This window comes from Eutrema salsugineum, unplaced genomic scaffold (assembly GCF_000478725.1).
Source record: "Eutrema salsugineum unplaced genomic scaffold, Eutsalg1_0 scaffold_1, whole genome shotgun sequence".
NCBI classification, from domain to species: Eukaryota; Viridiplantae; Streptophyta; class Magnoliopsida; order Brassicales; family Brassicaceae; genus Eutrema; species Eutrema salsugineum.
Window position 1 is genome coordinate 8,218,991 of NW_006256909.1, and position 22,545 is coordinate 8,241,535.

General features: G+C 37.2%; 5 protein-coding genes across 10 annotated transcripts; 1 reads left to right on the forward strand and 4 right to left on the reverse strand.

Moving 5' to 3' along the window:
- Window positions 1–382: 382 nt before the first annotated feature.
- Window positions 383–4,943, reverse strand: LOC18029463 (cationic amino acid transporter 1). Its single transcript, XM_006413756.2, has 3 exons — window positions 4,298–4,943; window positions 1,785–2,447; window positions 383–1,339 (listed from the first exon to the last, which is right to left on the reverse strand). Exons 1-3 carry the CDS (start codon window positions 4,704–4,706, stop codon window positions 618–620), a joined length of 1,794 nt encoding a protein of 597 aa, XP_006413819.1. The 5' UTR covers window positions 4,707–4,943; the 3' UTR covers window positions 383–617.
- Window positions 4,944–5,661: 718 nt separating this feature from the next.
- Window positions 5,662–10,114, reverse strand: LOC18029464 (probable LRR receptor-like serine/threonine-protein kinase At4g20940). Of its 4 annotated transcripts, none has more exons than XM_024149368.1 (5): window positions 9,881–10,114; window positions 9,661–9,783; window positions 8,168–9,317; window positions 6,532–8,058; window positions 5,662–6,447 (listed from the first exon to the last, which is right to left on the reverse strand). In XM_024149368.1, exons 3-5 carry the CDS (start codon window positions 9,213–9,215, stop codon window positions 5,861–5,863), a joined length of 3,162 nt encoding a protein of 1,053 aa, XP_024005136.1. In that variant the 5' UTR covers window positions 9,216–9,317; window positions 9,661–9,783; window positions 9,881–10,114; the 3' UTR covers window positions 5,662–5,860. The 4 variants fall into 4 exon arrangements, with proteins under 4 accessions (XP_024005136.1, XP_024005135.1, XP_024005138.1 ...); XM_024149367.1 differs by having other exon boundaries at window positions 9,661–9,791; XM_024149370.1 differs by lacking the exon at window positions 9,661–9,783 and having other exon boundaries at window positions 9,951–10,114.
- Window positions 10,115–11,070: 956 nt separating this feature from the next.
- On the reverse strand, window positions 11,071–12,643 carry LOC18029465 (protein BUD31 homolog 1). 3 transcript variants are annotated; one of them, XM_024150154.1, is made up of 4 exons: window positions 12,625–12,643; window positions 12,163–12,261; window positions 11,872–12,059; window positions 11,071–11,252 (listed from the first exon to the last, which is right to left on the reverse strand). In XM_024150154.1, exons 2-4 carry the CDS (start codon window positions 12,254–12,256, stop codon window positions 11,097–11,099), a joined length of 438 nt encoding a protein of 145 aa, XP_024005922.1. In that variant the 5' UTR covers window positions 12,257–12,261; window positions 12,625–12,643; the 3' UTR covers window positions 11,071–11,096. The 3 variants fall into 3 exon arrangements, with proteins under 3 accessions (XP_024005922.1, XP_006413821.1, XP_024005923.1); XM_006413758.2 differs by lacking the exon at window positions 12,625–12,643 and adding an exon at window positions 12,527–12,622; XM_024150155.1 differs by lacking the exon at window positions 12,625–12,643 and adding an exon at window positions 12,387–12,405.
- A 282-nt stretch (window positions 12,644–12,925) lies between these two features.
- Window positions 12,926–14,222, reverse strand: LOC18029466. The gene is made up of 3 exons (XM_024150156.1): window positions 14,120–14,222; window positions 13,452–13,613; window positions 12,926–13,197 (listed from the first exon to the last, which is right to left on the reverse strand). The coding sequence occupies exons 2-3, from the start codon at window positions 13,608–13,610 to the stop codon at window positions 13,150–13,152; spliced, it is 207 nt and encodes a 68-aa protein (XP_024005924.1). The 5' UTR covers window positions 13,611–13,613; window positions 14,120–14,222; the 3' UTR covers window positions 12,926–13,149.
- Window positions 14,223–14,475: 253 nt separating this feature from the next.
- Window positions 14,476–20,880, forward strand: LOC18029467 (DNA damage-binding protein 1b). Its single transcript, XM_006413760.2, has 19 exons — window positions 14,476–14,619; window positions 14,995–15,043; window positions 15,155–15,214; window positions 15,308–15,399; window positions 15,532–15,583; window positions 15,709–15,771; window positions 15,866–15,915; window positions 16,142–16,217; window positions 16,506–16,721; window positions 16,831–16,937; window positions 17,011–17,119; window positions 17,307–17,507; window positions 17,607–17,822; window positions 18,195–18,305; window positions 18,484–18,759; window positions 18,860–19,134; window positions 19,223–19,571; window positions 19,665–19,949; window positions 20,036–20,880. The coding sequence occupies exons 1-19, from the start codon at window positions 14,516–14,518 to the stop codon at window positions 20,615–20,617; spliced, it is 3,273 nt and encodes a 1,090-aa protein (XP_006413823.1). The 5' UTR covers window positions 14,476–14,515; the 3' UTR covers window positions 20,618–20,880.
- Window positions 20,881–22,545: the final 1,665 nt, after the last annotated feature.

Sequence of the window (22,545 nt, forward strand, 5' to 3'; positions counted from 1 at the left end):
GAAGTGATCTTGTAACCTTTCATCCTTGCCAAGTCCTAGACAGTAAGTAGCAATATAAAAAACTCCAGAGTAACATGGAATGTACTCAAAGATTATACTTGTTAATACATATGGGAATTGGGTTTGTGCTTTGTGAGCTTAGTGTTGGATGTACTAATTGTATTATGAGAAATGTATAACAGAAGTTGTGCAGATTGTATATGCTTTAGCAATAAAACAAGATTTAACACACTTAATAGATCCCTAAGCAGCAAGAATGTATTCGTAGTAACTCTGTACAACCTAAGATCATCAAAACTTGAATCAATGGGATGGCCTTTCTTAGTTAATTTTTGGTGTAAAGTATTTTATTTTTACATTATTTTAGTTTTGCACAAAGAAATTTAAAGCTAGCTATAAACCACGAATATTTTAAACCAGTCCTAAATTATCGTGTTTGAAGCAAACGTGAAAATAAACTATTAACAATTTAACATACTGCAAAGCTCTAAACAAACCATAAGATCTTACAAACTTGTGAAAAACGCAATGAAAAACCCTAAAACCAAGAAGAAGAATCCAACAACTAATAAATCGAAAGCCTAAGCCAATCTTGTGTAACATTTATTTAAAACCAGCTAGTGATCTAAAGCCGTAGCACCAGGGTTATCTGCAACAACACTACCTTCCTCAGCTTTCTGCAACGTCATCTTCTCCTTCAACGTAGCCTTAGCTGTATCATACGTTGCGTGCAACCCAAAAAAGAAGTAGTAAACAAGAAGAACACCTGTCCACATCGCAAACCTAATGAACGATTTCTCATCGATCGAACCAAGAAGAAAGATATTAATAGCGATCGAGGCAGAAGGCAAGAACGGAACCAAAGGAACACCCCAAAGTTTCGGAGCCCTAGCTTGCGGTACAAGGAACTTCATCCCAAGGGTAGACAAAACCCAAATAGGAACCGTAACGCAATATCCAATCCAACCGTCTTTTTCCACGGCCCAATACACAGCAGTCGCGATCGAGGACGCAAGAATCAAACCTAAAAACACCAAGAACTTGTTCCGGTCACGGGTCGTTGTTTCTCCGGCGACGTAATATCTCCTGACGAGAAGAGCCACCGCGACGAGCATGAAGATGAAAAGCGTGGAAACCGACAACAGATCGGCTAAGATTCCTAGTTTTGTGAAGAACGCGATGACAGCTGTCGCGGTGAGCATTACCACAGTTGCGTTAATTGGTGTTCCGGTCTTTGCGTTGACATGAGCTAGCCATGGAGGCATCATGTGTGCTCGGGCTATGTGCGTCATGTACCTAGCTTGACCTATGGCTCCAACTAACAAAACTGTCGTCATACCTGCTCATTTCAAACATTTGTTTAAGTTTGACGCACGAAAAAAAAAGAGAAATAACCAACTAACAAAATTAATAAATGTTATTTTTGACTGAAAACCAAACTTGAACCGTAGCAAAAAAAAAAAAATGTAAATACATAAATTCGGATTGAAAACTTGCGTCTAAATTAACAAAAAAAAAAATTATATACTGTATCTAGCAGAATTTTTGTGTTTTCATTGATACGAAAAAATAAAAATATTAAAAAAAAAATTTTAAAAAAAACCCATTTGCAAATCTTACATTTTTGTTTTGTTATGGCAAATGGCAAATGGCAAATGGCAAATCTTACCTTTAACAAGAGTTTTTGGTTTGAAATGCTTAACGTTGTGAATGTCATTAAAGAGAAAAATGTAAAGATAAACGCAAACGCAAATAAATAATGAAGGAGAAAATCGTTGTCATACCTTTAAGAGCACCAAACGCGACAAGGTACTTAGCCCAATTCCATCCAACCGCAGAGAACGCGACTGAAAACGGCGCGTCCGGATCAATCTGACCATACGGTTGCATAAGACACAAAGCAACCGCCATGAGACAATAACAAACGGTAGTAACAACCATTGATCCAACAAGACCAATCGGAATATTCTTCCCCGGATTCTTTGTCTCCTCCGCCATCGTTGAAACCGCATCAAATCCGATATAAGCAAAGAAAAGAACCGCAGCGGATTTAAACACTCCTCTAGCACCAAAAGGAGCGAAATCGGAATAGTTTTTGATATCAGCTTTGGTGAATCCGGCGATAACTACGAACAGAATCACTACCATATGGACTATAGAAGCGATGTAGTTGAAGATTGATGAGCCTTTTGTGCCAAGAACTGTTATGATGCAAATGGCCACGCAAACGCCGACGGCGATAGGGTCTAAGTGGCTATAGTCTTCGCTGAGGCTGTGTGCTATTATGCGGAAGTCGTCAGGTTTATGGTTTAGGAGAGTGGCGAAGTAAGAGGTCCATGATCGAGCCACGGCTGCTCCGCCGACTATGTATTCTAAGATTATGTTTCCGGCGGCGATGAATGCCATGAAGTCGCCGAGCTCCACTCTCATGTAGGCGAAAGAACCGCCTAAACACATTGGTAAGAATGGTCAGATATATTAAATATTAGTAATAGTTTTCACCAAAAACATATTATGAACACTTCAAATTTATAAATTCCGTTCTTGACTTTTTACTCATGACACCAACTTAATCGTAGAAATTACGTTCGAATTAACTGAAGCTAATATAATGGTAATTATAAAAAAGTATGAAGATGGTCTTCAACAGTGGTTTGCCACAACCCACACGGATGATTTACACCAGCGAAAAGATATATGTATTAATTTATAAGCCTTTGAAGTAGGATCAAACTTTAAAACTTGGAAACATTTCTTTGTAAAAGAGTGTTTTTTGATGAATAAATTTTACATTCTTAAAAAAAAAATAGTAGTTATAAAAATTGGTTTAAAATATATTTAATCTACTTTCTTGGATCAAACTTAATCCTCTACAAAAAAATAGAATTAATATTTTCTTCTAAGAAAAACAGGATAATATACTTTTTCAAGAAATCGTAAATTAAAGGGCACATTTTTTTTGTTTTATTGAAGTCAGTAGAGTTGTACAAACTTGGATTCCTATAAGGGTCATTAATGACATAAGTAAACAATTCGTTATTGGCTTTCCTTTGAAATTCCTTTTTCAAAAAAACAAATAACAAAAAATAGATGGCTGCAGGTAACGCCTTTCAAGTAGACGATAGACCTCAAAAAATATAATATTAAATATTTTCAAGAATTTGTTATTTGTGATTTGTTTTTTGACAATTCAGTAGCTAAATATCATAATTCGAGTAATAAATAGTGTGTACGGTTCAGCCTCAGAAGTCAACTAGTTGGCCGGAGGTTCCGTCTCGCCAAAACCGAGGGATAATATTTTCAATATATTAGTATTCTTGTTATATAACTTGTATGATTATAGCTAGCATGATCTCGTCACAAACCGTTAACCTAAATAAATAAATAATTGCAGTAACAGTCTAACAGAGGTCAGGAAAAACAATGTACATAAATAACTAAAATGTTATGCATATAAAGTATCGATGAGCATAGTGTATGGTTGACTCGATCTACGTATCACTGTATGTTTATCGGTCGTTGTATGAAGTTGAAGTTAGTAACCGATATAAAAACGAATCTTTCAAGTTTAAAAAACGTCTCTTTCGTTATGACCACTAGGGACTCCCACTACATGGGAGTATTGGACAAACTTAAAAACGCGTTTCTTTCGTTATAATTACTTACTAGCTGTCTAGAGGCAATCTTAATTTACAAAACCAGAAAACCTCATTTATAAAAAAAGAAGAGTAACAACAACAACTTATCGAGAAGAGTAACCAAAATATTATTTTGGAAATAAATGGAATCAAGTAAATTTTAGTAAGTTTTTCCAATCAAGGATTTTTAGTAATTTTTACCGACGTTGTTATCACAAATGGTACGTCTGAATAATTCAAAGATCTTGATATATACGCAAATCCCAATAACAAAGGATACTACTGTTGGCCGAATATTTCCAGAGAAATATCCGGAAAGTTTGCCTTTAGCAAAAATAAAAATAAATATCCGGAAATATGCCATTCCGTTTGGAGAAAAGTCGTAAGCTGATTATTAACATCTTTCGACATAAAGATATATAAAAAAAAAAAATTGGAGAAAAATTTCGAGTAATCCTCATTTCTTTTTGTATTGAAGATACAAAAACATAGATCTGTTGGTATGCATTTTGGTTCAAAAAAGAAACGAAATTTATAATCTCTTAAAATGTAATTTTCTTTTCGTAATTCTATATATGATGCAGAAAAACAACTATTCAGAAAATTTTAACAAAAATAAAATATAATTCAGAAAACAGAGCAAGTGAGATTTTTGTTACCTGCGACGGGAATCTCGACGGCGAACTCAGTGTAACAAAAGACGGAGAGCATAGCGGAGACACCGGAGATGACGTAAGACAACACGACGGCAGGACCGGAATGCTCACGTGCTTCGAGTCCAGTGAGAACGAATATACCGGAGCCGATTACTGCACCGACTCCAAACCACATCAGATCCCACCACGTCAGCGTCTTCTTCATCTCGTTACCACTACGCGCCTTCATCTCGTGAATCTCCACCGAGTCGAGTGACCGAGTCGTAACACGATCCATGAACCGACTCGGCGTCTCTTTAAGGGCTTTTAAGTAACTCCCCATGCTCTTGAACGATTCCTCCGGTAGAAAATCGTCTTTTGTGCATGAACATCCTCTCCGACGAAGCCCGTCGTCACCGTGTTCCGATCCCATTTTCTGGTTCCGACGGAATAAAAATATTCGATTTAGATTCTGATTCAGATTCTGTGATGGGTTTTATATAGGGAGTTTTTGAAGTGAATGGAGAAAAGAACTTGGGAAAATACAGAGAGAGAGAGATGAAACTGAAAACCATTAAATCTCAAATGTAAACAGAATTTTTGTGACATTGTTTCTGTAATTAACTATATCAATTATTTTGCGTAATTAGCTGGAAATACGAAACAGAAATTGAATATGGAAACCTGATAAATTAGTGGTCACTTGGTCAATAGCTGCATTCTTTGACCTTCTTAAATAAACAAAATCGAGTTATAACAAAAAAAAATAAAAATTAAATCATGGGCAGAAAATTATCAAACAGAATTGTTTCCATCTCACGTACACAAACATACTTCACGTGGAAATATTAAAAGAATTAAATAGTGTTCGTTTGAGTGAAATGTTATATTTCTTATACGAAATTATTATAAAATTATTACGTTTTGCTTAGTTTTTTACTTTGATGATATTGATTGGTATTACTTTAAATTTGACCCAGTTAGGTTCAAATTTCACACCAACCACTTCACCGCAAATGCTCCTTCTTTTACGTGCATCAGGTAAATGATCGACCTCACCTATATATTTCAAGATTTGTTAGTTTGTAATTATCTACTTCCTCCGTTTTATATTAAACGATGTCCAAGAACCGTGACCACTCGTCTAGGTGTCTTTTGTACATCAAATAAACCATTAAAATAAAAGGCAAATGAAAAAAACCAGTTTCAGCGAAAGAGAGTATAACAGTGAAAATGGATTCTTAATTCAAAGAACCGGTTTAGTCTAACTGAAAATTAGAAATATTATAGTCGGTTAGTTGATTCGGTTTAATCCATAATTGATCCGGTTCTAGTCAATAATATGATCCAACAGCTTCCATAACACCAAGGTATTAAACAGAGTAAAATTGGGGAAAAAATGAAATTTCATTTACTCATGAGACATGAGCAGATTTTGTTTTTTTCCAAGGAAAATGTTAAAATAAAAACTAACAGAAGAAGACACAACACACTACCCTTAAATCAAGAACAGAAGGAGAAACACTAAGAAAACCAAACTCCATTGGAACCTACGAAAAAAAAAAAAAAAAAAAAGAACCATTGCTCCTAAATTGAAGAAAGATCTTCATAAATGGTCTTGATACCAGGTCTCTCAGATACAGATCTTATGCACTTCAAGGCAATCCCAAGAACTTCTTTTGTGCCTTTCTCTGTAACTGGATCACTTCCCATCTCCTGAGTCAACACCGAGTCAAAACATTCCGCACCATGACCTTCTGCAACACGTAACCTAACCCAATCGGTTAGATCAACACCTTCTTGTTCACCTGTGATCACATCTCCTGCACATCTTCCGGTCAAGATCTCAAGAAGTATCACACCAAATGCATAGACATCTGATTTGAAAGAAGGCAATGGTTTCCTTGAAGCTGCTAGCTCGGGAGCTCGGTAACCGAGGATGCCTGCGTCTAGAATCTGTTCGACTGTGCCTGCTTGTGTCATGAGACGGTGGAGGCAGTAATCTGCTACACGTGCGTTTAGCTCTGCTCCGTCTAAGAGAATGTTTGTTGCTTTGAGGTTACCGTGTGGAACAGCTCTGTCAAAATGGAGATAGTTTAGACCACGTGCGACATCAACTGCGATTTTCAACCGTTGGATCCAGGCTAAGGGAGGGCCTTTCCTGCCTGGTCGATCTGCGATCAAACAAAAACCGTAAGCTTGATGATAATAGCAAAGATAAGTAACACTTAAGAGAAGTTTACTAAGAAGAGTGTTACCGTAAAGGAAGCTAGCTAGGCTTCCAGGCGATATATAATCTGAAAGAATAAGCTTTTCATGTTGCGTGGGACCCCAGTAGTATCCTCGGAGAGTGACAACATTAGGATGTCTAATGTTAGCAAATTTCTTCACTTCTTTAGCAAACTCCTTTCTTTGCTTTGCCACGCCTTCTCTTAGCCATTTCACGGTTAAAAATATTCCATTATCAAGCGTTGCCCTGTAAGAAGTCCCATGGCTACTTCTTCCCAGAACTTCAGCTGGTGCCCTCGACAATTCTTCTGGTGTTAATCTGATTGAATCATCCAGAAATTGCAGCTCTCCCACAAGTCTATCCGGTGATCTAACATCAAGTCGTGCTAGTTGCTGATCAGGTGGGAATGAATCTCCTGAGCCAGGTGACCAAGATAAATTACTTGTCTTGGAAGGAGAGAAGCCGGTTGCAACAGCTAGTTTCTCATCTGGACTGAGGATTTCAGATGAAGAGCCTTTTCTTGAAGCAACCAAATCCTCAGCGGAGACAACCATACCACCTCCACTGCCTGAAGGGATTGTCTGAGCCTGCCTAGTAATTTCTTTACCTGTGATACTACGCTCTTCACGTCTTCTAGATTTACAGATACAAAATAGGATGATAGCCACAAGGATGAGAATAATTAGAGCAATGGCGCAGGAAACTATTATGACAATCTTAATAAGTAAGTTTTTGGGTTTCCTTTTGGATACTTCTGATGCGCTTGAACCAGGGGATCCAGCAGGCAAGAGAAGCTTGCTGTTTCCAGGATAAAAAGAAGGCGGAGGGAAGTTCCTCAGATTCTCTGGCACAGTCCCGGATAGATCATTGTATGACACATTAAAAGCCATAATGCTGCTAGATAGGTTGCTTGGGAGTGGTCCGGTGAAATAGTTCTGGGACACGTCTAATGAGCTTAGAGAGACCAAGTCATTCATGGAGTTGGGCAAAGATCCAAACAAATTATTTGCTGCGAGATTCAGCACTTGAAGATTGGTCAAAGATCCGAATACACCAGGAAGATCACCGTCAAACCGGTTATGGGAAAGATCAAGAAGACGGATTCTGGAACCAGAAGAAGGCAAGGGTCCGATGTTACCTGTCATACCATTGTTTTGAAGGTGGATTTCTTCCAAAGTTGACATGGATAGTAATGCACTTGGGATTGGCCCTTCTAAGCTATTAGAACTTATATCAAGAACACGAAGTTTCGGATAATGGGTAGGTATCCGTTCTGGAAGTGAGCCTGTGAGCTTATTGTAGGAAAGGTTAAGATGATTTGCTCGCAGAAGCTGAGGAGTTACATCTGGGAACGACCCAGTGAAATGGTTCTGACTGAGATCAAGGTACTCGATATTCTCCCATTTTGACCATCTTGTTAGATTGCCTTCAAACTGGTTGTTTGAGAGATCAAGTAAGACACAGCTCCCAGTCAAGAGAGGGAGCTCTCCGGTCAGTGAATTTGAAGAAAGATCAAGGCTGTGAAGAGTTGTTGACATAATGGCACTTATTGGCCCTTGAACACAAACAGAAAACAGATTAAAAAATTAGATTTTTGCTGTCATTGGCACCACAATTAGCATGTAAAAATTCCCACTATGTAGAAGATAAAGTGAAGTGCATACCTGAGAGATTGTTGCCACTCAAATCCAGCGTTGTTAAAAGCAAGGAGTCACCTTTTAACAAATTATTAGGAAGAGAACCTGAAAACCTATTGTTGTTGAGCTTGAGCACTTGAAGATCATAAACATAATTGAAACCTGGCAATTCTCCAGATAATTGGTTGTAACTAAGATCCAAGACTTTTAAGTTCTGAAACAACTGAAGCCCACTGGTCAATGAACCTTCAAGCTGATTGTGACTGAGATTTAAGTGCTTGATGCTCTCAGAAATACCCGGTAACAGCTTCCCAGACGTTGTCACCAATCTGTTTCCACTGAAATCAACATAGCTTGCATTTGTTAAAAGGAAAAATTCCCCATCAAGATTACCATCAATTGAGTTACCATGCAGATCAAGCACTTGAAGACTTGAAATTAACTCAAAGCCCCTTGGAAATTTCCCGATAAATCCATTAGAAGAAAGATTCAAGTACAGCAGATTGTTCAGCCTTGTCAAGGACTTTGGCAAAAGTCCAGATAAGGAGTTGCGACTTATGTCCAACGACTGTAGCGAAATCAATCTACCCATAGATTCCGGAATTTCACCAGAGAAGTTGTTACCAGCTAAAGAGAGATTCTTCAAGCTTATTGATCTACCAATCTCTTCAGGCAGTGACGAAGAGAAGAGGTTATCAGATAAATCCAGGAATTGGAGACTTTTGAAATTACCTAAATTATTTGGTAAGACACCAGAAATGGAGTTGTTAGCCATAGATAGTTTGACAAGCATTGTCAAGTTGGAGAACATACTGAAATCAGCATCTGCAGACAACCCCAAATTGTCCAAAACAACACCAGCCACATTACCGCCATTGCAGACAATACCATTCCATGAAGAAGGGCAACCATTGAAATCAATGGACTCATCGTTCCATGAATTGAGAACAAACCCCGTAGGATCATGTTTGATCCCTTTCTTGAATTCAAGCAATGCCATGATGTCTTGTGATGGAAGTTGCCCCATTGCAGAGAGGAATAACATGGATAGTAATAAAACCCTTGATAGATTCATCCTTGACTTCAAAAAAAAATTCCCACAAAGCTACGGTTTTTGCAGAAACCCAACAACCTTTCCAGCTTACCAACGCACAACATTCATGGAACCCAAGTAAATCTGACAAAAAAAAAAATTATGAACCAAAGTTAAGACCTATCAAAATTACAAAAAAAAAAATGTTCCAATCTTTCCCAAAAAATACCAATACACAGAAGGAACAACAATTATAGGACTTGAAAGAAATCTCACTTTATGAAAAAAAAACAATCAAACAAAATGCAGGGCTCTACTGAGTGAGAAGACAATCTTGAGCCAAAAAGAATCAGCTGGAAAAACATTAAATGAACAATGGGCTATTCAATATCGGATCCCATTCCAAGATCTAACCAAAACCCCAAAGTAAAGAGATAAAAGAAAAAAAGGAAGGATTTTTATCTTATGGGCATGAAAAATTAGAGACCTTCACTGCAATAACAATGCCGACACAGTTAAAGAAGAAGGAAGACAAAAACTTTGAAGCAGAATCATTTTGTTCATTGGCTCATGCACTGCTACGGAGTTTTGAAACCATGTAGACTGTAGACTGAGCCACTGAAATAAATCTTTGTGGGTCACTTACTCACTATAAAGGAGGTGAATGATAAAAGACTTCATGAGAAATAAATAATAGTTTAATTTACTTTTTCTATAGTCTTTATACGTGTTCGAAAAAACTCCCGCCGGCCGACAAGGCGCGGATCAGAGGCCTACCATTGTGATTTTAGGCTAAGCGGTCAGCTTAGACGGTAACCGATTTTCTTCCGATAAGCGATTTTTTTAAAAATCGTTGATGTTATTAAAAGTCGGAGACCTATTGATATTATCCGGGCCCAATATCAGGCCCAAAAGCGTTCAGAATTTGCTATGAACCCGTAGTATTGATGACTGTGATTCAATTGATTAAAAGATGAAGACTCTTATTTATTGTGCAGCCTCCCCTTCTCATTTTTCCAAGTTTGTCGATGTGGGACGACTCAAAAGACCTATGTTTTTAAAAAAATGTCATGGGTTTTATGATTTGAGTTAAATATGGATCTCAATCCACCAATAAAATAAACCATTAAAATAAAACTAACAATTAACCAAAATGACAATTTACAAGATCATGAGTCCTGCGTGTTTTATATGAATGGAAAGACTAACGTCTCTATGTTTTCAACTTTCTAATATTATGCTGAAACAAGAGCTTAAGTTAATCGAATCGAAACTGCAACTGGATTTGGGAGATGAAGCCAATGAACAATGCATATATTTATGCTTGAAACCAAAGTTTAGGAAATAAGAAAACCAATCTTCGTTTTTTTCTACTAGCAAAAAAATAAAGAATAACATGTATATCTTTTATTGTTATGTGAGGAAAAAAAAAACTAACATGGTTAATTTTTTGTGGACAAGCTAACATGGTTTTGTTACAGCTTTGAGAGCCGATAAGATTTGATTATATATATTTGAACACTTTTTAATGGGAAAACCATTACAATATATATATGTTTACTAGTTACACATTTCTTAATTTAGGGTACACATGCGTATTTATGGTGAACAGAATAAAAAGACCAGATACATGTGTATACGAAAAGATACTAATCCTTATAAGACCAAGAGGAATCTTGATCCACATATGACAGTATTGACTGAAGTCAGTCAACTGTAGGGACCAATAGAAATTGACGTCGAATCACTTTCCATGGATCAACAAAATTTATCCACGAGACTAATTTATTCATTGCTGAGCTTTAATAACAATACTTAAAAAGTATCACTCACCGTCAACAGTAAGTCAAGTCTCACAATTTTAGCCTATCAATCTCACTCATTTTTGAACAGACACTTGGGATTGTGAAGGAAGCTGTGAGATTAATCGCCACTCGCGCATCCTTGACAACCGCAATGAACGCATTCAACCGCTTTCTCTTCACGCAGGTTTTTGGGAACACGACATACACATGTTGTTCCATAGTTGTGGTCTCTTGGCTGTATGCAGCGCAAGCAGCATAAACGTTCATATCCTGACTGCAATAATTCCACAAAACAGAGAGTTTATACAGAGCTTAGTGACAAATAAAGAGACAATAGATATCTGACAAAATCATTGTTCACTGAATAAAAAAAAACAAAAGTAAAATTTAGTTCAATGTCTGGATAATAGAACCTATGAACAGTATATGCATCCGAATTGAAGGCAATGACTTTGTTAACTTTGTTAACATAAGATTGAAAAGAAACCATCATCAAAAATACTTCACTGAAACGAAACCATCAAACAGAGACAACATCACTTAAGAAGCATTTTTTTGTTCAAAGTATAATGATAATCACAAGACCTTTTCTTCTTCTCTACCAAACAAAATAACAATCTCAATTCTAGAGCTTCTTTATTGGTAAGATCATTCCAAGCAAGTGCAATTCACTAAGACATTAATTTCAGGGAAACAGCTTCAATACCCATTGTGAACTAAGGAGATACTAGCCCCCCTCTGAACTAACTCAACAATATTTTACATATCTGCAGTTCAGTGTCCTATGCAAAACTACTATAGAAACTCCAAATCACTACAATTTGGCCTCAAACAACTAGCTACAAGAAGGTTGCACAGACAAAAGTTTAATCGAGAATGAGAGTAGAACGCACCTTTTTCCATTTCGCAATCAGGCTACGATCTGCATAGCCTTGATCCAAGCAGAACTCATACAGCTCTTTAGATATTTCTTTCCTTCGGTAGTAAAGGTCATATACATACCGACTCCTCTGATGAGAGACTTTGAAGATCGGCCATAAAGTTTCACACTTTCTTTTGCCATCATGTGTATCCATCTCAGCTGCACAAGGAACAAAAATAGTTAAAAGCAGAAGCAAAGGCAAAGAGACAAACTTTAGGGATCTGAATATTGGTAATATCAAAAAAGCTAGATCGAAACTAACCTTCTCTCATCTTGGCATCAAGCTCTCGAAGAGTAGGCTCGATCAGCTCCCACCCTTCTGGGTACTTGACTCGGTTAGTCTTAACCTTTGGCATTTTTTCTACAGAATGAAAATTCACAGCGTTAGACAAAGGAACAAAATTAAGACTTTGATGCTTCTTTAAAGACAACCTTAAGCATTTGAATATATAAGCAAGGCCAGTTCACTAAAATTAGGATTTATACTTTAAAGCTATCATCAATTCGACGCAACGACAACGAGTGGATTCCGAATTCAATCCAGAACATTCTAGGTAAAGGTTTCAGCAAATTGAATAGGGATAATAAGGGTTTATCAATATCTGTGAATTGAGATCGACACGAACCTTACAGAAAGTAGCAAATTAGGGTTTAGAAACGAATCGAAACTACTGCAGGGATGCGAAGCAAGATTAGCCTACAGAGGGAAATCGAAAAAGCTTACCTTTGGAGAAGTTTAACGACAGGACGTATTTCGTTTCTTTTTAGTTTTTACTGTTTATCTTTAAATTTAACTGGATAAAACATTTTTTTCCCCCAATCAAAGTTACTGTGAGCAATCATTTTATTTAGAAATCTTGAGGTTAGATTCTTTCATTGGATTTTTGTGCTTTCATTTTACTTATTCCTTTGCTTATTTGGTAAGGAGGACAAAACCAAATCATCATCACCGCCTTAACGCTTGGATAGAACCACAGATGCTTGCAAAATTTAGTAGAAACAAACCAAAGAATTTCAACATGTCATAAAAAGCAAATGAAGAACCCTCCAAATTTTGGAACTTTATAACATCAAACATCTTTCAGCTTTCGACATAGTCTGCGACTAAGCAATTATTTGGCAAAACGCAATAAACAGCTTCAAGAAAAAGACGAGTACCACCTTATTCTGCAACCGCATATGGGCAGCCACTGGATACATATCGAAACCAAAAGCAAAGAAAAGGAAAAAATGAAGAAGAAGCTGCTGCTTATTCCTTCTTCCCGATTCCATTCGACATGTTGTAGATCCCTGTTCCCTGTATCCGGCCACACAAATCTTCCAGAGTTAGATGATGAACAAACCCATTTGACTAGGGCATTCAGGTTTTAACCAAAGAGCATCTATTGGAATGAACAAGTTCTTAAGTATGAGATTTCACTTCAAGCCATTGAAAACACACTTACTAAAAAGACAGTGTAAAAAAGGAAGGATAGATTCGAACACAAAGCAGATGGCAAATGCGAGTATGGATACATAAGTCTGAGTATCAATGGAACAGATAAAACTTACAATCATGTAGAGAGAACTTGCAGCCAAGGCAATAGGGATTGCAACGGAGGTGATCTTGTCCATTGGTCCTTTTAGGTAAGTGTGCCTATGGATGCTCTGGAACAATCTCTGCTTCTCCAGAAGCTTCTCTCGTGGCCTAAATGGAGTTTCAGTCAACATGATCTGCGAGTCCATAGCCACGCATAAAACCACTATCACTCAAGGCAATGACCAATATATATATGAGATAATAACGCATTTACCGAGAAGAACAACACTGATAAACAAAAAAAAAAGTAGTACTTGAATCAAAACACTAAATTGATTATGAGCCTACATCCAAATTGTTTCTGTGACATCATTTCGATTCCAAAAATGTTTTTATCATCAAAAGACCACGAAAAAGCCTCAAAATTCAGAGCTGGATCTGAGTGCGTGCAAACTATCGAAACATGGTTTCTACATCAGAGCGATCAAATCGTCGCAATTCAGAAAATTACGGTTGATTCCGGATTACAGTAGGTCAATTATCAACAAATTGAACGGGAATAAATAGGTTTATCATTTTCTGCAATTTGAGATCGACAAAAACCTTTCAAAAAATAGAGAAAAAGTTACGTCTACAAACGATTCCACCAGAGGGATGAGAAATCACGATTGATCTAAGAGGAAAAACTGAAGAAGCTTACCTGAGAGAGAAATTAATCGACAAGATAAGGGAGTTTGAGGAGAGAAAGGGATCGGAGTGCAGATGGAGAACGAAGAACAGCAAAATGGCGTTGAATCGTCTTAGGGTTGGGTTTAACAAACGTTTTCACTTGGGCCGATCATAAATTATAAAAGCCCAAATTGACCCAAGAATTAAAATATACCAAACCGGTCTTTCTAATTTCAATTTGTGTTCTGAACCGGCCGTTCTTCTTAAGGCGTATCTCTCTGCCTTCTTCGCCTCCTCGCATCGTCTCTCTCTTTCTTTCTTTCTCTCTCTCTATAAGAACCCAGACGCTTCCATAATAACAGAGGCGGGAAGATATTCGCGCGAGTTTAAAAGAAAGCGAAACCCTACTTTCTGGGCGAAGAAGAAGATGAGCGTATGGAACTACGTCGTTACGGCTCACAAACCCACCTGTGTCAGTCACTCTTGCGTGGGAAACTTCACCAGTCCTCAGGAACTCAATCTCATTGTTGCGTATGGAACTTCTCTCTCTCTTTTCTTTCTTCTCTTGCATTCCTTCTGTTAATTTGGGGATTAGGGTTCATAGTTTTCATCAGGGATCGATTTCTTTTCCGTGGCTCTACTTTGAGAGCTGAGTTTTGTGGTTTGTAATGTATATGGGATTCTTTGATATGGTGGATCGTTGTTTATGTGGGAGATGTACATAATCGATTCACCAGTTGATCTACCAGTGACTGCTCTAGACTTGATTAGATTGGGACGCTATGCTCTCTTGAAGATGAAAAGTCTTGAGTGGAATTCAAGTTTTGTTTGCATACAGTTCTGTAAATTCTTTCGAAAAATATCTCGTTTTCTGCTTAGTTGACAGCTCTGTTAAACTTATCTTAGGAAATGCACTCGAATCGAGATCCATCTGCTTACTCCACAGGGACTTCAGGTACATAATCTCTCATGTTCGTCCGAAATGTTTTTGTTACCATTGGTCTCATTTTGGAAGATAGAGTTCCCCATATGGATCGGATATGTTGAGTGATTTAGATTTTTGCAGACTATGCTGGATGTTCCTCTATATGGTAGAATCTCAACTTTGGACTTGTTCCGTCCCCATGTGAGTTTAGTTTTCTGGATGCGTAGTTTTTTTTTTCACTCTGAGGTGATTTAAGTGGCGATGTTAATTGATACTATACTTCATCTTTTCCAGGGTGAAACACAAGATTTTTTGTTCATTGCAACTGAGAGACATAAATTCTGTGTACTCCAATGGGATTCTGAGTCCTCTGAGCTTATTACAAGGTACAGTTTGCCATGAAAAATCAACTTTTTCCATGCAGTCAGATGAGATTGAGAAACTGGATTAGTTATTTCCCTTTTGATATGCTTTCTGTAATTTTTCTTTTCGAATTTGGTTCGGATCACATTTTATAGGGCAATGGAGGATGTTTCCGATCGTATTGGCCGACCAACAGACAATGGTCAGGTATTGAGTTCAGTAGTACTGCACTGTATCTTTCATAGTGGTTTGATTTTCCTTCTTTAGTCGTATATGTGTAATTTGAGGGTTATGTGGCATTCCTGAGTTCCCACTGGACACTGATTTTGCAGATTGGTATAATTGATCCTGATTGCAGATTGATAGGTCTCCATCTTTATGACGGCTTGTTTAAGGTATGATATTGTCTTCAGAAGAAATTTGACTTATGGTTTGCTATTAATTGGCATTATATGAAGGTCTGTTCTGGTTTCTTGGTTTCGTGGTTAGGTCATTCCATTTGACAATAAAGGACAGCTTAAGGAAGCTTTTAACATAAGGTACTCTTTCTCAGTAAACATGCTGCGATTTGGAGGCTGTCAAGCTTATATTTTTCTCCTTTTTAATGTGTTAGTCGTCTACATCGTGTGTGCTCTAGTGCACCCTTGTTTTAATGCATCAAATCGTTCCTGAATTGACTCGGTCAATACTCTTGGTTTCTTGCAAATGTGATTATTTTTGAGGACCACAACGCTTAATTTATTGACTACGGTGCCTAAATTTCAGGCTGGAGGAGTTGCAGGTCCTAGATATCAAGTTTCTGTATGGATGCGCAAAGCCAACAATCGCAGTACTTTATCAGGTTTACATACGTAATTAATGGATATGCTATGGAAATTATTTTTTTGTAAACCATATAATTTGGTTATTCCATGTGAACCTGATTCTGTAAGCAATTATGTTCATATGAATCCTTTTCCTCTCTTAATGCCCACTGTGTTTACAAGCTGGTGGAATTTGAGTGAATTAGCTCTGCTCTATTTATAGTTGTATCTTCTTTTAAATGAATTATATCTTTTCTCTTAACTTGGCTTACTTTGCTTATGCAATGTGATGTATGCTGGGTAAACTAATTAATGCTTGGTTACAGGACAACAAAGATGCTCGGCATGTAAAAACATATGAAATTGCTACAAAGGATAAAGACAAGGTCTTTGTTGAAGGGCCATGGTCACAGAACAATCTTGACAATGGTGCTGACCTATTGATCCCTGTACCTTCACCCCTGTGTGGCGTTCTTATCATTGGGGAAGAAACTATTGTCTACTGTAGTGTCAATGCATTCAGAGCAATACCAATAAGACCTGTAAGTTTTTTTTGACATCATGCCATATACACAACATTTGCATAACCTTTCAATGAGTACCTCTTTTCATTTTCAATTTTTGAACATGAACTTCAATTTGTATGTCCAGTGCATCACAAAAGCATATGGAAGAGTTGATGTTGATGGCTCTAGGTATCTTCTTGGTGACCATGCCGGACTGATCCACCTCCTTGTTATAACCCACGAGAAAGAAAAGTGAGCTGATATTACAAAGCATTATTGAAACGAATGATAATTTGTATATTCTGACTTTATTATTTTTCTCAAGGGTCACTGGCCTCAAATTTGAGCTTTTGGGTGAAACCTCTATAGCATCTACCATCTCCTATCTTGACAATGCTGTCGTCTTTGTTGGCTCAAGCTATGGAGACTCACAGGTATTCTAGGATTGAATATAATTCTCATTACATAGTCTTTAAAATTTAATATTCTTAAAAAAAGTAAAAGTATGTAGTTTTTGGGTTACCACTATCCTAGTTATTTTTGTCGGATTATCATCTTCTCTGAGTTATAGTATAGATACATGCTATCAAGCATCTGACCGTTTTCTTTTTGGAATTGCAGCTTATAAAGTTAAACAGGAAGCCGGATGCAGATGGTTCATATGTAGAAATTTTAGAAAAGTATGTCAACTTGGGTCCTATTGTCGACTTTTGTGTAGTTGACCTTGAGAGACAGGGGCAAGGCCAGATTGTGACTTGCTCTGGAGCATATAAGGATGGTTCTCTTCGCATAGTTCGCAATGGGATAGGCATAAACGAACAGGTTTGATGTCTATCAGGAATGTCATTTTGTCTCAAATGTCATGTATGAGCAATTTTCTCATTTTCTGTAATATAATAATAAGCCACTGTTGTGTTACAGGCGTCCGTGGAACTTCAAGGTATCAAAGGAATGTGGTCGTTGAAAGCTTCAATTGATGAAGCGTTTGATAGATTCCTCGTAGTGAGTTTTATCAATGAAACTCGTATATTAGCCATGAATATGGAGGATGAACTGGAAGAAACAGAGATTGAGGGTTTCTTGTCTCAAGTCCAGACTTTATTTTGCCATTATGCTGTCTACGACCAACTTGTACAGGTATGTTAACTCAGTGCTTATATCCCCTTCTTGTAATGATCTCTCAAGGCAGGAAAAAGTTCGTCGAAATCCATTAAATAAGCGATAAGTCTCTTTTCCAGATTATCATCATAGATATTTTTCTTTTTATTCACTGTATTTTAGGCCTTTTTTGGTCTTTCAAAGCGAAGCAAACGTAGAGTTCGTGTTAGTTATAATGTGTATTTACGGTTAGTCCGTTGTCATTTTTAGGCCTTTTAGATCTTCCATAGTGAATCAATTGTCGATGTGCTTCTGACATAGTTTCTTTTTATTTAATAGTTGTTATTTTTCTTAGTGTTCTCTTCTATATTTTCCTCGAGGGTGCACTAACTACTGTCTTTTCTTAATCAGGTTACTTCAAATTCTGTTAGATTAGTAAGTTCTACAACTAGAGAATTGCGGAATAAATGGGAAGCCCCAGTTGGATTTACTGTTAATGTTGCAACTGCAAATGCCAGCCAGGTGTGTCTTTTTTTCTTAAGAATTTTATTTGTAGCTTCTTTATGTAAAATCTGGCCCAGAGAGAGAAGAATTCTAGGAGTTCTCGACGATACATGGATTTCTTTCTTTCTCAACTTGTAACTTAAAGTATCTTCTCGTTTCTAGACATGCAATGAGATTTGGAATGTATACGTGTTAGGTTCTTTTGGCAACTGGAGGTGGGCATTTGGTCTATATAGAAATTGGAGATGGGACATTGACGGAAGTCAAACATGTCCAGTTGGAGTACGAGGTCTCTTGTCTCGATATAAACCCCATTGGGGATAATCCTAATTACAGTCAGCTAGCTGCAGTGGGGATGTGGACAGATATAAGTGTGAGGATTTTCCTGCTGCCGGACTTGACTCTTATTACTAAGGAGCAACTAGGAGGAGAGATTATTCCCCGATCTGTTCTTCTTTGTGCATTCGAAGGGGTATGGTTTTCGTCAAAATTTTGTGGAATGACCATCTTACTTGTTAATGCACCCCTTTGGTTGTCATACTAAGTAACAGTGGTATTTCATTTGTTCGCAGATATCTTACTTACTTTGTGCTCTTGGAGATGGTCATCTCTTGAGCTTCCAGTTGGATACGAGTAGTGGGGAGTTAAGAGATCGGAAAAAAGTATTACTGGGGACTCAGCCTATAACTCTGCGTACATTTTCATCTAAAAGTGCTACACATGTCTTTGCTGCATCAGATAGACCTGCTGTAATATATAGCAACAACAAGAAGCTGTTATACAGCAATGTGAATCTGAAAGAAGTTAGTCATATGTGTCCTTTCAGCTCTGCTGCTTTTCCAGACAGGTAAACTACTTTCTTCCTTTCTAATTTCCTTTGGGGTCGAATCACATTGTGGTGAAATCTGGTTCTGCTTCTTCTCTTCCATGAGCAGCCTAGCAATAACCAGGGAAGGCGAGCTTACTATTGGCACCATCGATGATATTCAGAAGCTTCACATACGGACTATCCCCATTGGAGAGCACGCTCGTCGTATCTGCCATCAGGAACAAACGCGAACACTGGCTGTCTGCAGTTTGAGAAATCAACTGAGTGCACAAGAATCTGAAATGCATTTTGTCCGTCTGTTGGATAGCCAATCTTTCGAATTCTTGTCAGCTTACCCTTTGGATGCCTTTGAATATGGTTGCTCCATACTGAGCTGCTCGTTTACAGATGATAAAAAGGTCTATTACTGTGTCGGTACATCATATGTTTTGCCTGAGGAAAATGAACCTACTAAGGTATCCTTTCAGTGAGCACACTACCTTTTGAAAATTATTTTTCCCAAGTCTTTTTGTTAATTTTTGTTTTGTTTTTTCTTCTTGTGGTTGTAGGGAAGGATACTTGTGTTTGTAGTTGAAGAAAGAAAGTTGCAGCTGATCGCAGAGAAGGAAACTAAGGGATCTGTGTATTCTCTTAATGCCTTCAATGGCAAACTTCTCGCTGCTATTAATCAGAAAATTCAGTTGTATAAATGGATGTTGCGGGATGATGGCACTCGTGAGCTCCAGTCTGAATGTGGACATCACGGTCACATACTAGCTCTCTACGTGCAGACCCGTGGAGACTTCATTGTCGTTGGCGACCTCATGAAATCAATCGCCTTGTTGATCTACAAGGTAGATTTTTTTTTCCATCTTCTTGTGATTTTTATGTTCATAAGAACTTGCCTGGACTCTTTTGATTGTTTGTGTTTGTTATGAAGCATGAGGAAGGTTCGATAGAGGAGATAGGTCGGGACTATAATGCAAGCTGGATGACGGCAGTTGAGATATTAGATGATGACACCTATCTCGGTGCTGACAATTGCTCTAACCTATTCACAGTAAAGAAGAACAACGAAGCTGCTACAGATGAAGAACGGGCTCGTATGGAGGTGGTTGGTGAGTATCACATTGGGGAATTTGTGAACCGATTCCGCCATGGCTCTCTTGTGATGAGGCTGCCTGATACAGAAATTGGTCAGATACCGACAATGATATTTGGCACTGTTAATGGGGTGATTGGAGTGATAGCTTCACTGCCTCAAGAAGAGTATCTGTTTCTAGAGAAACTGCAGACGAGTCTGAGGAAAGTGATAAAAGGAGTAGGCGGTCTGAACCATGAGCAATGGAGATCGTTTAGCAACGAGAAGAGAACTGCGGAAGCAAAGGGTTTCTTAGATGGAGATCTTATTGAATCGTTCTTGGATCTGAGCAGGAGTAAGATGGATGAGATCTCTAAAGGCATGGATGTTCAAGTGGAAGAGTTGTGCAAGAGAGTTGAGGAACTCACTAGGCTTCACTGAGAAAATGCAAAGCTCTCTCTCCCTCTCTCTTTACCTTCTCTCCTTTGAAAACTTGAATGGTTTCATAGAAGAAGTGTCTTTTTCGTTGGTAAGTTCTTCTTTGCTTGTGCCCCTCTTTTATGGTGGTGGTTCAGATTCTTTCTATTGGTTTTTTTTTTTATCAATGGTATTGGCAAGTGTAAGTGAGATGAAAATTTCAAGTTTTGTAGAGAACGGTTAGCAATATTGTAACTCAAAAGAAAGATTCTCTTTACAAAATAATACATACAAATGTACCTGAGGATCGGTTTTTGATTGGTCTGATCCGGTTCAGCACGGTATTTGAGAACGTCAAAATGAAATAACCAGAACGGTTTAGAAAGATGATGGAGGAGAGAAAGGACTCAGCTGAAAAGTTCTCATTCTCCGACAGAGGAGGTTGTCTTTCTTCTCTACGCACGAACCCTAAAATTCTCTTTTAGCCATTTCCTCCATCTTCAAGCACCCAAAAAACCCTCTTCTTTCATCGAATCTTGTACAAAGTAATTACGAAAGCAAGAGAAAGTAAAAAATTAAGCTTTTAAAAAAATATGCATATGTAAAAGAAAAGGTTGTATTCATATATATATATGAGTTTGTTACATTGGACTTAAGAAAAGATCAACAACAGTTTATAAGAGTCATGAGTCAATCTATAACTAGTTTTGAATTGAATATTTACTGACTCTCAATATAATAAAAAATAACACTAAAAATGAAAAGGAATCAGCATTAGTATACATGAGACATGAACTAATTTATGCATCGTCTTTGTTAAAACGGACTTTACGAGAAATAATAGATTTAGATTTTGGTTTTGGATCACAAGTTTTTATCTATAATTGTTTTCTCTTAAATATAACGCTTACTTTCAACTTTTGTTCTATAGAAGTTACTCAGCTCCTCCAATCAGTTGAGTTAATCGTACTTACGTTTACTTGCTATGATTATTTTTAGTTATATGACATTTTTGTTGAAAGTTGAAACCAATAAGTTCAGAACCTATACCCATAATTTCCATAGGGTATAATAAATTTTCTTTTGATCTGAATACCATCATTGGAAAAACACTTAGAATTGTTCTCTATACATGTAAAAAGGAGAAGGATAAAGGAAAAGGTTTATGAAATGGAGATTGGTGGGGATAGTATGGTCAACTTTTTCGCTAAGGCATAGCATGGATATTATTGAACCACTAGAACATAGTCGACACAGAGACATGCTCATAATCTTTTGTTCCCATCACCAATTAGTAGATGAATCTTTTATCAAGCGTTTCTCTTTTATCATGGACATACTAGATTACTGTTCTATGTCGGATGCTTACATCATATGTATTACAAAGATTAACTTAATTGCCACAATCATTTTAAAGAGAGACACTGACGACAAATAAGAGAGGGATAATGTAATTGTAGAGTTTTTTTCTGATAAAAAAATATAAAAATCACAATATGTAATTATACAAACTTATGCAATAATATCTCTTAAAATTAAATTTAAAATAGTCAAATCAAAAAGTAATTTGAAAATTTGTATTGGTTTAGTTTTCTTTACTATGAACATATCTAGATAAATTGGTTCCAACAAAAAAAAACAATATGCTTGATAAAATGTTTGTTGTCCATTAATTCATATTTCCACCAAAATCCAAAGTACTTGTCAAATGTTTTTGGGAAATTAGTATGGATATTGACTTAAGAGACCCAGTTACGAAAACATCTGATCTTAGGAGACTAATAATGTGTAGGCCATAGAAGGTCGAATCACTTATTCAAGATGTGAAAATGGTTTAACAAAAAACATACTCCCTCTGTTCCTTAGAGATCTATGTTATGTTTTGGGATTTCCACACACTAAGTTATTTGAAAGAAATATAACCTTATTTTCTTACTTCAATTTTTTAAAAA